General features: G+C 63.6%; 1 protein-coding gene across 3 annotated transcripts in view; it reads left to right on the forward strand.

Moving 5' to 3' along the window:
- Positions 1 to 2,118, forward strand: part of MICALL2 (MICAL like 2) — a 20,329-nt gene extending 18,211 nt beyond the window's left edge. For all 3 annotated transcript variants that reach the window (XM_024763544.1, XM_024763545.1, XM_024763546.1), the window contains 6 exons: positions 13 to 94; positions 208 to 298; positions 407 to 480; positions 1,026 to 1,140; positions 1,514 to 1,560; positions 1,913 to 2,118. In XM_024763544.1, the coding sequence (XP_024619312.1) occupies positions 13 to 94; positions 208 to 298; positions 407 to 480; positions 1,026 to 1,140; positions 1,514 to 1,560; positions 1,913 to 2,007 (504 nt within the window). In that variant the 3' untranslated portion in view covers positions 2,008 to 2,118. The remainder of the gene's footprint in view (positions 1 to 12; positions 95 to 207; positions 299 to 406; positions 481 to 1,025; positions 1,141 to 1,513; positions 1,561 to 1,912) is intronic.
- Positions 2,119 to 10,457: the final 8,339 nt, after the last annotated feature.

Raw genomic sequence — 10,457 nt, forward strand, 5'->3', positions numbered from 1 at the left:
ATCCAGCGGCAGGTGCAGGACATCGAGAGGCAGCTGGATGCCCTGGAGCTCCGGGGTGTGGAGCTGGAGAAGCGCCTGCGTGCGGCCGAGGAGGGTGAGCCCTGGGCGGACCCCCTCCGCAAACCCCTCTGCCAGCTCCACCCTGGGACCCGGCCCCGCCCACGCGCAGGCCCACCCGCCCTGTGCCCAGCCAGCCCCTCTCCGCAGACGCCTCGGAGGATGCCCTCATGGTGGACTGGTTCCGGCTCATCCACGAGAAGCAGCTGCTGCTGCGGCTGGAGTCTGAGCTGATGTACAAGTGAGTGGTTCCCCTGAGGCCTCCGGAAAGCGCTCCTCCCCACATGGGCCTGTCTGGCGCGGGGAGGCCAGTGGCCGCGCCGGGCTCACATCCTTGTCACCTCGGCAGGGCCAGGGACCAGCGCCTGGAGGAGCAGCAGCTGGACATCGAGGGGGAGCTGCGCCGGCTGATGGCCAAGCCGGGTGTGTCCCCCGCACCCAGCGTGGAGCCCAGGCCAGCGGAGGTGGGAGGGAGTGTGAGGGGGGCTCAGTCCCAGGAGGCGGTACGGGTGCGGCTTTCCAAGTCCCTCTCACGGGTGGCTGCCAGGAGGAGGCAATCATGGCACACTCTCTCGAGCCGCGGTGGAGTTTCAGCTCCTCCACTTCCTGGCTGTGTGTCCTTGGCTGAGTCACTCAACCTCTCTGTGCTTGGGTTTCATCCCTGCAAAGTGGGGGCAGTTCTAGCGCCGCCTCCTTCAGCTGTTGTGAGGACTGAGTTAATGTGTGCAGGGGGCGGGTAGTGAGTGCCCAGTCTCTGATACGGCTGTGTGTTTACTCATTCATTCATTCACTCACTTATTCATACATTCACTTATTCATTCAACCGGCGTTGCCAAGAGCCCACCATAGGCCCCAAGACCCCACCCCCTCCTCCAGTGGAGGAGCCTGACCCTTGGGGAGTGGGGTCACTGTGTCCCTGAGCAGGGTGGGGACAGCAGGGCTACGGCTGATACCAGCTGTCCCTGCAGAGGCTCTGAAGTCCCCCCAGGACCGGCAGCGGGAGCAGGACCTGCTGAACCAGTACGTGAATACCGTCAATGACCGCAGTGACATCATCGACCTCCTGGATGAGGACCGGCTCAGGTGAGGGTGGAGCCCAGGGGAGGGCAGGGCCTTGGGGCCCAGGGGAGGGCGGAGCCTGGGGGAGGGCAGGGCCTTGGGGCCCAGGGGAGGGCGGAGCCCATGGGGAGGGGGATTCCCGCCACGTACACCTTGCAGGTGGGGCCAGAGGCCTGTATTCGAGTTTCTCCCCCTCGAGGCCTCTTGTGCACCCAGGCCCCTCCTGTCCCCAGGCCACTGCTGAGGGGCTGGGCCCTGAGGGGGCAGGCACCTGCCCTGGGAGGGGAGAGGGTGGTGCCAGTGTGTGGCTTATGGGCGGGTGAGAGGGCAGGTGCCCCCGGTGTTGGGTGGGCGCAGGCCCGCCGCGGGCGTGGTCCTCACGGCCGTTCTCTTTCAGGGAGCAGCAGGAGGACGAGATCCTGCACAACATGATCCGGAAGATGGGTGACTGGGTGGCGTGGGAGGTCGAGGCTGGGCTGGACCCCGGGGGAGTTGGGCCTCCTGTAGGAGTGGGTGCTGGGACCCACATGGCAGGCTCACCCTAAGGGAGTGAGTTCCCCATCGCTTGAGTGATCCAAGAAGCACGGATGGCCCTGTGGTCAGGGTGAGGGGACTGCTTTGCTCTCCAGCCGTGCCCAGCCCAGTGGACACTCTAAGGGCAGGCGCACGGTGGTTCCCCCGGGGAGGGCAGAGGGTTGGGCTCTGCTGGGGCCTGGGAGGCTCTGTGGGTGGCAGGGAAGGCCGCAGGGCACTAGCCATCAGGTGGGCGAGTGACCCATCTGTGTCTGTCCCCCAGACCTGCAGAGGAGTGGTGGGGAGCAGAGGAAGAAGCCCAGGTTCCGCTTGTCCAGCATCTGGTCCCCGAAGAGCAGAAGCAGGACCCCCGAGTAGCTGCCTGGTGGGGCTCCAGGACCCTCACGCGGGTGGGGTAGGAACGTGGTGGGACCTGCACCGCCCTCTCTGTGGGGTCTGAGCAGCCTCAATAAAGAAACTGACCATGTGGCCTGGGTTCCCTCTCCCATGTGGTCACGTGCTCCTGGGCAGCCCAGGGGTCTTGGCCACGTTCCATTTCTGCACCAGCGTGGATGTGCCCATGGCCTTGAGAAGACGCTGACCCTCTGGGCTTGGCTCGGGCCCTCTGACACGGGCATTTTAGCTGTTCCTGACCCGGCTGCGTGGACAGGCTGGACATGAGCCTTACAGGAACTGGGACAGGGCGGGTCTGTGGAAGCTGCAGTCGGTGCTGGCCCTACCCCCATGTGGGGATTGCAGTCAAGATCTGTGACTTTGACCTTTAGGACGGAGGCCAGCTGGACCCCGGGACCGAGTTCCTGGCGTCCAGCAAGGGAATGGGGCCCACCGCCCTTCCCGACTTCTGGTGGGGGCCCACAGCCGTGCAGGGAAGGACTGAGGGAGCAGAGTCTCCTTGCGGCCCAGCCCTGAGTCCTCAGCAGCGCTGCCCCCCACCCTCGGGAGACCTGCAGAGTAACCTCCCCTCCGGGCGCCAGCTTCCTCAGCTGTGTACGGCAGCTGTAGCTGTGTCTTCCTGTGCTGTCTGCACCGCAGAGCCCTTCATGGTGGTCCCGTTGGACCCTCAGCGATGGCGAAGTGCCAGTCCTCCCCACCGGGTTTCAGGCCGGGTCCTGACCCGTGGGTCCTGCTAGGGACAGAGCTGGGAGGTCCTGGCCGAGTGTGTTGGGCCCCAGGAGCTCTCACTACTCCTGCTTTCTTTTACTGGGTGTTGGAGGGGCTCAGGTGGGGATTTTTGGAACTTGAGGTCAGGATGTGATCTGGGGCAAGGAGGGCAGCTGCCTGGCGTGGAGATGGATTCACAGTCATGTCTGTGCTGCTCGGCTGTGTGGCCTTGGGCTAGGGCCCTGCCCTCTCTGAGCCTTTGGTGACCGGTGAGTTGCTTGTTGCCTGTGAGGTTGATGGGGTCACGTGGCTGTGTCTGGACCGGCAGTGATGGTGGAGGAGCTCAGAAACTGTCTGCTGCCCTCCATCACAGTGAGCCCCCCCCGGAGGGTGGGGTGATAGAGGGAGATGGGTGGCCCTGCGTGGTCAGTGGGGCCTGGACCGTGCAGGGACTTGGCCAGGTGGGGCAGCTTGGCTTCCTTCCTCAGGCGGTTCTGAGCAGAGGCCCTGGTGGGACTTGCGTGTTAGGAGGAGGGCCGTGGAGGGCGGCCTGGACCAGCCTGCCTGACCCTTTAGCTGAGACCCCGGCCCCCCGCTGCCCCAGACACTGTCCTTCCAGGCATGCCCCGCCTGGGACCTGCGGCAATGTGGCCTCTTCACCACCAGGGGGCAGCAGAGGGCCACTAAGGAAAGGAGCTCCATTTTACTGATAAGGAAACTGAGGCTCAGAGAGGCAAGGCAACCCCCTTGGAGCCACACAGCAAGTTAGCTGTGGCCTGGGACTGGAGCATGAGGCCGCCTCCAGCACTCCCAGGGCTGCGCCCTCCACGTGGTCCTGGGAGCCCGGGTGGGCTGGGGTGTGCGAGGTGTCTTTAAGACAGGGCAGGGAGGATTCCACCGACCGTGTATTATCCAGCTCATTAGGCTGTGGGCAACTGGGGCTGGTCCTGCTGGGGACACACACGCTGCCCTCCATCACGGCTGCTCCCTGGGACCCCAGAGGCCGTCCCGGGGGTGCTGGGTGGGCTTAGGGTAGCACAGCCCCTTCTGGTGGTCACGTCCCCAGGCCCCAGGCCGCCAGCAGGGTGTCCTTGCTGTCCACCGGGGGCCCAGCGCCTTCACGCCCCGTACAACCCGGTCACGGCAGGACAAGCACGGAGGTGTCCTCAGGGGCAGGGAAGTTACCAGGTCGTGCAACGTCCATTCAGCCAGGGGGCAGGGCAGGGGGGACCCTGGGACCACCCTTGAGGGTGCAGGTGGGGCCTGGCTTCACTGCTGCCCCCCAACTTGGAAGAGATTCAACCAGTGCTCACCCACCCCAGGGACCCTGACAACTGCAAGGGGGTCCACACCCCAGAGGGGTGCCGGGCACGGCAGGGCACAGCACCGAGTGGGGGCCCAGCCGGACGCAAGCCCCTGTCCGCTGAGTGGTTCCTGGGGTTCTGAGATCCCGCCTGTGCGCACAGGTGGTGCTGAATACGTATCGGCCTTTCCCCAGACATGGCCCAGTGGAACCATGTTCCCATCCGTGGATGGGGTCCGGGGTGGGGGTTGGGTCAGGGAGGGCCGTTCCCTGGGCAGCGCCCCTCACGCCCACACACACCCCGCAGCCCCGAGGGCCTGGGGCCTGAACTGAAGGACGTTCAGGGCAGAGGCGACCCTCGGACTAAGACCTGGCCGTGTGGAGGGTCTGGGCCGTTGGGAACTCAGGGTGGGGGGTGACCCAGCAGGGGCTCCTGGCTGCCCCGGGGAAGCTGGCCGGCTTCCCGCCGTCCCTCCACCCTGGCCTCCCACTGCTGCCTCTGCTCTGCGGCCCGCTGCGGTCCAGGAAGATGTGCCGCAGGCCCTGCCCTCGCAGCCCCTCCGCCTGGAACCCCGCCGTCCACAAGCCTGGCTCCTTAGACAGGCCTGTCCTCGGAGAGGCTCCCCTGAGCCCCGGACGGCCCGTCGCCCGGGCCGCTTGCAGCACTTGGAGGTCACCTTCGGAATTTTGGGGTTTTGTCTTCGGAGATGGATACTCCACGTCCCCCAGTCAGGGAGCTGGGCTGTGTCCCCAGCTCGCGGGACGGGGCCTGGCACGCGGTGGAGCTCAGCGCACTGTCCGGTGAGTGAGTGAACGAATGAAACCTGCATCTCAAGCTGTGACGCTGGACCACTCGCTGGCCTTTCCGGCCTCGAGTTTTCTCACCTGGGAAGGGGAATAGCGATGCTGCTGGGTGTCCACAGACCCTGGGGACAGAGCCTGCCTGAACCCCGGGCCGGGCGCAGACCTGCTGTGGTTGGGGCCCACCGGGGCTGGAGAAGTACGTGGGCTCAGGTGGGCAGAGCGCCCACGGGGTGTGGGAGGGCACACAGCAGGCCCCTCCCACCCTGCTTGGACCTGAGAGAGATGGGAAGGATGCAGGAAGGGGTTCAAGAGCTCTGGGGCTTTCTGGGACATCTCAAAGCTGGTGGCCCTGCCTCCCAGGCCCAGAGGGAGCTTGGCCCGCGGGATGCCGCGACCCCGTCCCCGGCCTCAGTTTCCACCTGCTGTCAACCCCGCACCTGTGCAGGGGTCTGCACAGCCTGTGGGCCCCCACCCCCAGAGCGTCAGAGAGAGGGGCTCCCTTAGGTGACCCCCATCTGACACGGCCCCTGGCCAGGAGCAGGGGATTAGCGGGCACATGAGGCCCCAGCGGCTGTAAGTAATTGTGAGACCCCGGGGGGTGTCCCCACCTGCCTCCTTCACCCCTGCATCCCCCACTGGCTGGTCCCAGCCTCCCCCCTCAGCCAGGGCCTGGGGGGAGGCCAGGGGGTGTGCACAGGTTAGTGGTCTCGGTCTGTGACAACTGAGGCTGGCCTGGCCCTTCCCATGGATGGTGCCTGAGCTCCCTGTGCCCACACCCCAGCCAACTCCCCTCCTTTCCCAGAGGAAAGGGTTGAGGCCCAGAGAGGGCAAGGGCCTTCCCTGGGTCACACAGCACAAAGGACAGATGCAGGAGGAGGAGGGGACAGCAGGGCTGTCCTTGGCTGGGCAGAGCTGGCAGAGGGGGGCCACTGGGATGGGGACACAGGGGTTGGCCCCCCGGGAAGCAGGGGCATGGGTGGGGCCTGGGTTTTGGTGTCATTGGCCTCCGTCTGGGAGGTGCGGGGAGCAGAGCCTGGACTCCCCCAGCGAGGGCCCCCTCCCGTTTGGGAGCTCCCCAGGGGAGGAGCCCTGTTTGGCTGAGCGCGGGCGGGAGCCACAGTCGCCCCACAAACAGAATCTCTGTGTGGTCTTTATGTCTTCACATCCCAGCATCTCTCGGGGTCCCGGAAAGAAAGGGCTGCCCAGGTCTCTACGTGACACATCGAGGTGTGACCCGGCTTCCTCCCACCCACCAGGTACCTCCTGGGCCACTGACCCCAGGGCTGGCTGTGCCTTCATAGCCGAATCACAGAGGGCGCCCAGGGGTCGAGCTGGGCCTGCTCAGGGGAGGGGCCTCCCCGGGACCCGCGGGCCTCCCCGTTGGCTTCCCACGGGGGGCCTGTCCTGCCCTGGGAGGGACCTCCCTGCCCGTGGTGGACGCGGGGTAGGCCCAGGGGCGTGCACACGAGTGGTTGGGGGCTCATGAAGCCCCAAAGGGGACGTTGCGGCCGTGCGGTCAGGTCACGGCATTCTGGAGCCCGCATACCCGGAGCTGTGCAGTGGGTGGTGGACGTGAGCTCGGGGTGGTTGCATGCCCTCGGCCCAGCAGGCCCCCAACCCCCGGGAGGGGTGCAGCCAGAGGACAGGGCTCCCAGCGCCTCCTCCTACCAGGCTTGCGCTGCAGACTGGGACCTCCCCCCACCCCCCAGGGTGCTTCGGCTCCCATCCACCCCCAAGTCAGGAGTTCTGATTTCTGGGCTCCCCCTACCCTACCAGCCAGCAGCGGCCTGTGCCCAGGTGGCCGGGGCAGGTCCTGAGAGTCCCTCTGCGGGTCCACCTAGGTGCCTCCCCAAGCCCTCCTGTCCCAGGCCGGAGTTCCAGGCTCTGCGCTAACGAGGTCTCTCAGGTGGGCCCAGGAGATGCCGATGAAGCCGATGGCGTGAACGCCCGGCCCGTTACGCTGTTAATAACAAGCATCCCCCGCACCTTCGCCCGCAGCTGACACTTCGCGGAGTCTGCGAGGATGTAAAATCCAATCGAAACACAGACTTGAGGACATCTTATCTCATCACAAATTGAAATTATATCAGATTCCTCTTTCCTTAAATTAAAAAGTTAAAACCTTTTCGTTTGCTCTGGCACTGGTTGTATAAAACTTAATCAGTGGTTTTGACAATATTTCCATATGGGCCATTTCTATTCTCATTTATTGATGAGGGAGAACTTTCTGGAAAGAGGTGATAGGACGGGTGCGCGGAGGCGTCAGGCTCTGGGGCCAGCGCCTGGGGTGGACCCACCCCCTCTGTGAGCGCGTGGGGGGTGTGAGGGGGGCTGGGGTCAGGGCCCGAGGCTCCGCTCGGGATGGGGGCAGTTTTAGCTGTAAAATGCTGTGTCTAGGACGGGGCGGGGGGTGGGAAGATGCAGGAATTGGTGGCACAGTGAGGGACAAGCCGAGGGGCCAGCGAGGGCACAGGGAGGAGGGCAGAAGTCCAGGAAGGAAGGTCCCCAGGGCTGGGGGACAGAGGGTGGGCTGGTGGGCGGACATAGGTGTGATGTTGAGGATGGGGCCTGGTCTTCTGGGCTTCCTGGGAGCAAAAGATGCTCTGCTGTGCCTTGAGTTCCGCCAGAGCCCCTCCCTGTCAGTCCGTGGAAGAGGGGGCGTTCAGATGGCCCTGGGGGATGGTGACAGCGGGCGCAACACGTGTGACCATCGGCCACCTGCGGTGCAGCCGGTCCGAGGTAAGACGCGTCCTCAGAGTGAGAGATACGCGGGATTTCCAACACCGAGCCCACAGAAAGGATATGACAGCTCGCTTATAGAATTAGATATTGATCCCATGTTGAGATGGACACATTTCACATATATCGGGTTCACTAAGATACGTTATCAAAACTAGTCTCATCTCTTATCTTTTTTTATGTTTATTTATTTGGTTGGCTGCATGCAGGATCTTTAGTTGCGGCATGCGGGATCTAGTTCCCTGACCAGGGATCCAACCTGGGCCCCCTGCATTGGGAGCGTGGAGTCCTAGCTACTGGACCACCAGGGAAGTCCCTCTTACTTTTCTTTTAAATGCAACTACTAGAAAATTCAAAATCATACACACGGCCCTTGCAATCGTGGCTTACATCCTCTCTCTGGTGGGCAGGGCTACTGCCACGTCAGCGGCTCATCACGATCTTGTTTGCCAGTTTTGGGGTGTCTGCCTGTGCCAGCTCCGTGTCCCCTCATTCCTCATCGCTTCTGGGGGTGTGGGCGCTGCCATCGCCCCCCGCCCCCGCCCCGCTCTGTCCACTCCCTGTCCATTTTCTCTCAAAATGTGTCCCGACTCTGAGCTTTCTTCTCCCCTGGTCCTCTGGCCGTCTCCCCGCGCTCCCAACTTGCCCCAGATGCTGAAACCCTCGGGGTCTCCCCGCTACCCTCCAGGGAGTCCACCCTCGTGCCGAGACCCCCGCCCCGGGGGGAGAAACCTCCGGTTGCCGCGGGGGCGACTCCGTGTGGGGCACGCACCGTCACACCCTGCTCGTTCAGCAACAGGTCACGGGCACGTCCGTCCGTGCGCCGGGCTCCACCCGCAGACCAGAGGCCAGCTCCTGCCTTGAGGGCTCGGCGCACGGAGGGCGAGCTCAGGGAGCTGCAGTCCCAGAGGGGGCTCCGCGGGAAAGGACAGCCCAGGAGAGGCGAGCAGGGTGAGTGGGGTCGGGACGGATGCGGGCGGCAGCTGTGCAGGGGCCCTGGGTCAGGAGCGGGGTTCGGGCTGCAGCTCAGACTCGGCTGGGGAGCAGCTTTGGGTGGGAACCCCGTGATCAGCGAAAGGGGGAACACGTGGGGACAGCTCGGGTCACCCCCACCCCACCCAGGGCTGCTCAGCGTGACGTGCTCTCTACTCAGAATTTCGCGGCGTGGCCGCACCGGGCTGCAAAGGCACTGGGGAGTGTCGTCTGCATCCAGGCCTCCACGCAGGCCGCAGGATCCTGGGGATTCCGAGTGTCCCGGGGTGGGGGGCAGCTGTAACCAAGCACCCTAGGCTGGGGGGCTTACAAGAGGGAAAGTTTATCCTTTCCCAGTTCTGGGGGCCAGGAGTCCAGGGTTGAGGTGTGGGCAGGGCTGCCTCTGCCTGAGGGCTCACGGCCGCCTCGCTCCCGCCCGCCTGTGTCCTCGCACGGCCCTCTTCTCCCTGCGGGTCTGCGTCCAGACTCCCCTCTTCTTATAAGGACCCCGGTCATCGGACTGCAGCCCAGCCCAGTCCAGCGTGTGCCCATCTTGACCAATCACACCTGCAAAGACCCCATTTCATAGCTTCTGGGGGTTGGGACTTCAGCATATCTTTTGGGAGGCGAGGCAACCCCTAACAGGATAATTTCCAGGCTTGCTGAGGCCACAGGCCCTCCCCGCCTTCTCCGGCACCCGGGAGCAGTTGTGGGACCCAGATGGGCCCTGAGTCCTGAAGGTGAGCCAGAGACACACACGGATGATTTTGTGGTTCCCTCGGGCGGGTGTGGGTGATGGTGCCGGGGGTCCAGGGGCCACGCTGTCTGGCGGCGAGGGTGGCCAGTGCCCAAAGCTGAGCTCTGACTGGGCTGCAGTGGGCAGGGCCGAGGGTCTGCTGCCCAGTCACCCACAGGGGACCTATTTCTACCCCCTTCTCCCCGCCCCCAAGAGACCCCACAACATTCCCCTCCTGCCTCTGTGTGCTGCAGTCTCGTCTGCCACTCACTCCCGGGACCCTGGGTGTGCACGATGGCAGACTTTGCTGGTTTTCCCTATATTGTTTGGATGTCGCCCCCCAACCCCACCCCGTCCTGTAGGCTCAGGGGAAATGGCCCCCTCCCCAACCCTAGGAAATGAATCATATTTAATACAAGCCAATCATGGCCCTTCTCATCCCCAGTGAAGGAGGCGCCACCAGCAGGACACACCCTCTTTTTTGTTGGATGATACCTGTCTGGATGCATGGTGCTGCAGCAGCTGTTTTGTGACCATGAGGGGGAACATGGCGGATATGTTGAGGATGACAGGGCAGAAACATTGAAGACACCTGGGTCTTTCACGACATCATTGAATTAGCTAGTCCTAGAACCTCCCTACCTCTGGATTTCTTATGGTGTATGAATTTCCTAGGGCTGCCAAAACAAAATACCACGAACTTGGTAGCTTAAAAAAACAGAAACTTGGGCATTCCCCAGCGGTCCTGTGGTTAGGACTCTGCACTTCCACTGCCGAGGGCCCGGGTTCGATCCCCGGTCGGGGGACTAAGATCCCACGAGCCGTGCGGCACAGCCAAAAAAACCCAGAAATTAATTTTCTTGCAGCCCTGGAGGCTAGAAGTCTGAAACCAAGGTGTCGGTGGGGTTGGCTCCTTCCAAGGCTGTGAGGGAGAGTCTGTCCCAGGCCTCTCTTCAGCTTCTGGTGTCGCCAGCAATCCTTGGTGTTCTTGGTTTGTGGCTGTCTCCCTCCAGTCGCTTCCTGTGGCCGTCAGCCTGTCTGCATCTGTGTCCAGATGCCTCCTTTTTACGAGGACACCAGTCACAATGCATTAGGGTGTACCCTAATGACCCCGTTTCCAAATAAAGTCACATTTTGAGGTCCTGGGTGGAC

The sequence above is a fragment of the Neophocaena asiaeorientalis genome, unplaced genomic scaffold (genome assembly GCF_003031525.2).
Source record: "Neophocaena asiaeorientalis asiaeorientalis breed wild unplaced genomic scaffold, Neophocaena_asiaeorientalis_V1.1 scaffold223, whole genome shotgun sequence".
NCBI classification, from domain to species: Eukaryota; Metazoa; Chordata; class Mammalia; order Artiodactyla; family Phocoenidae; genus Neophocaena; species Neophocaena asiaeorientalis.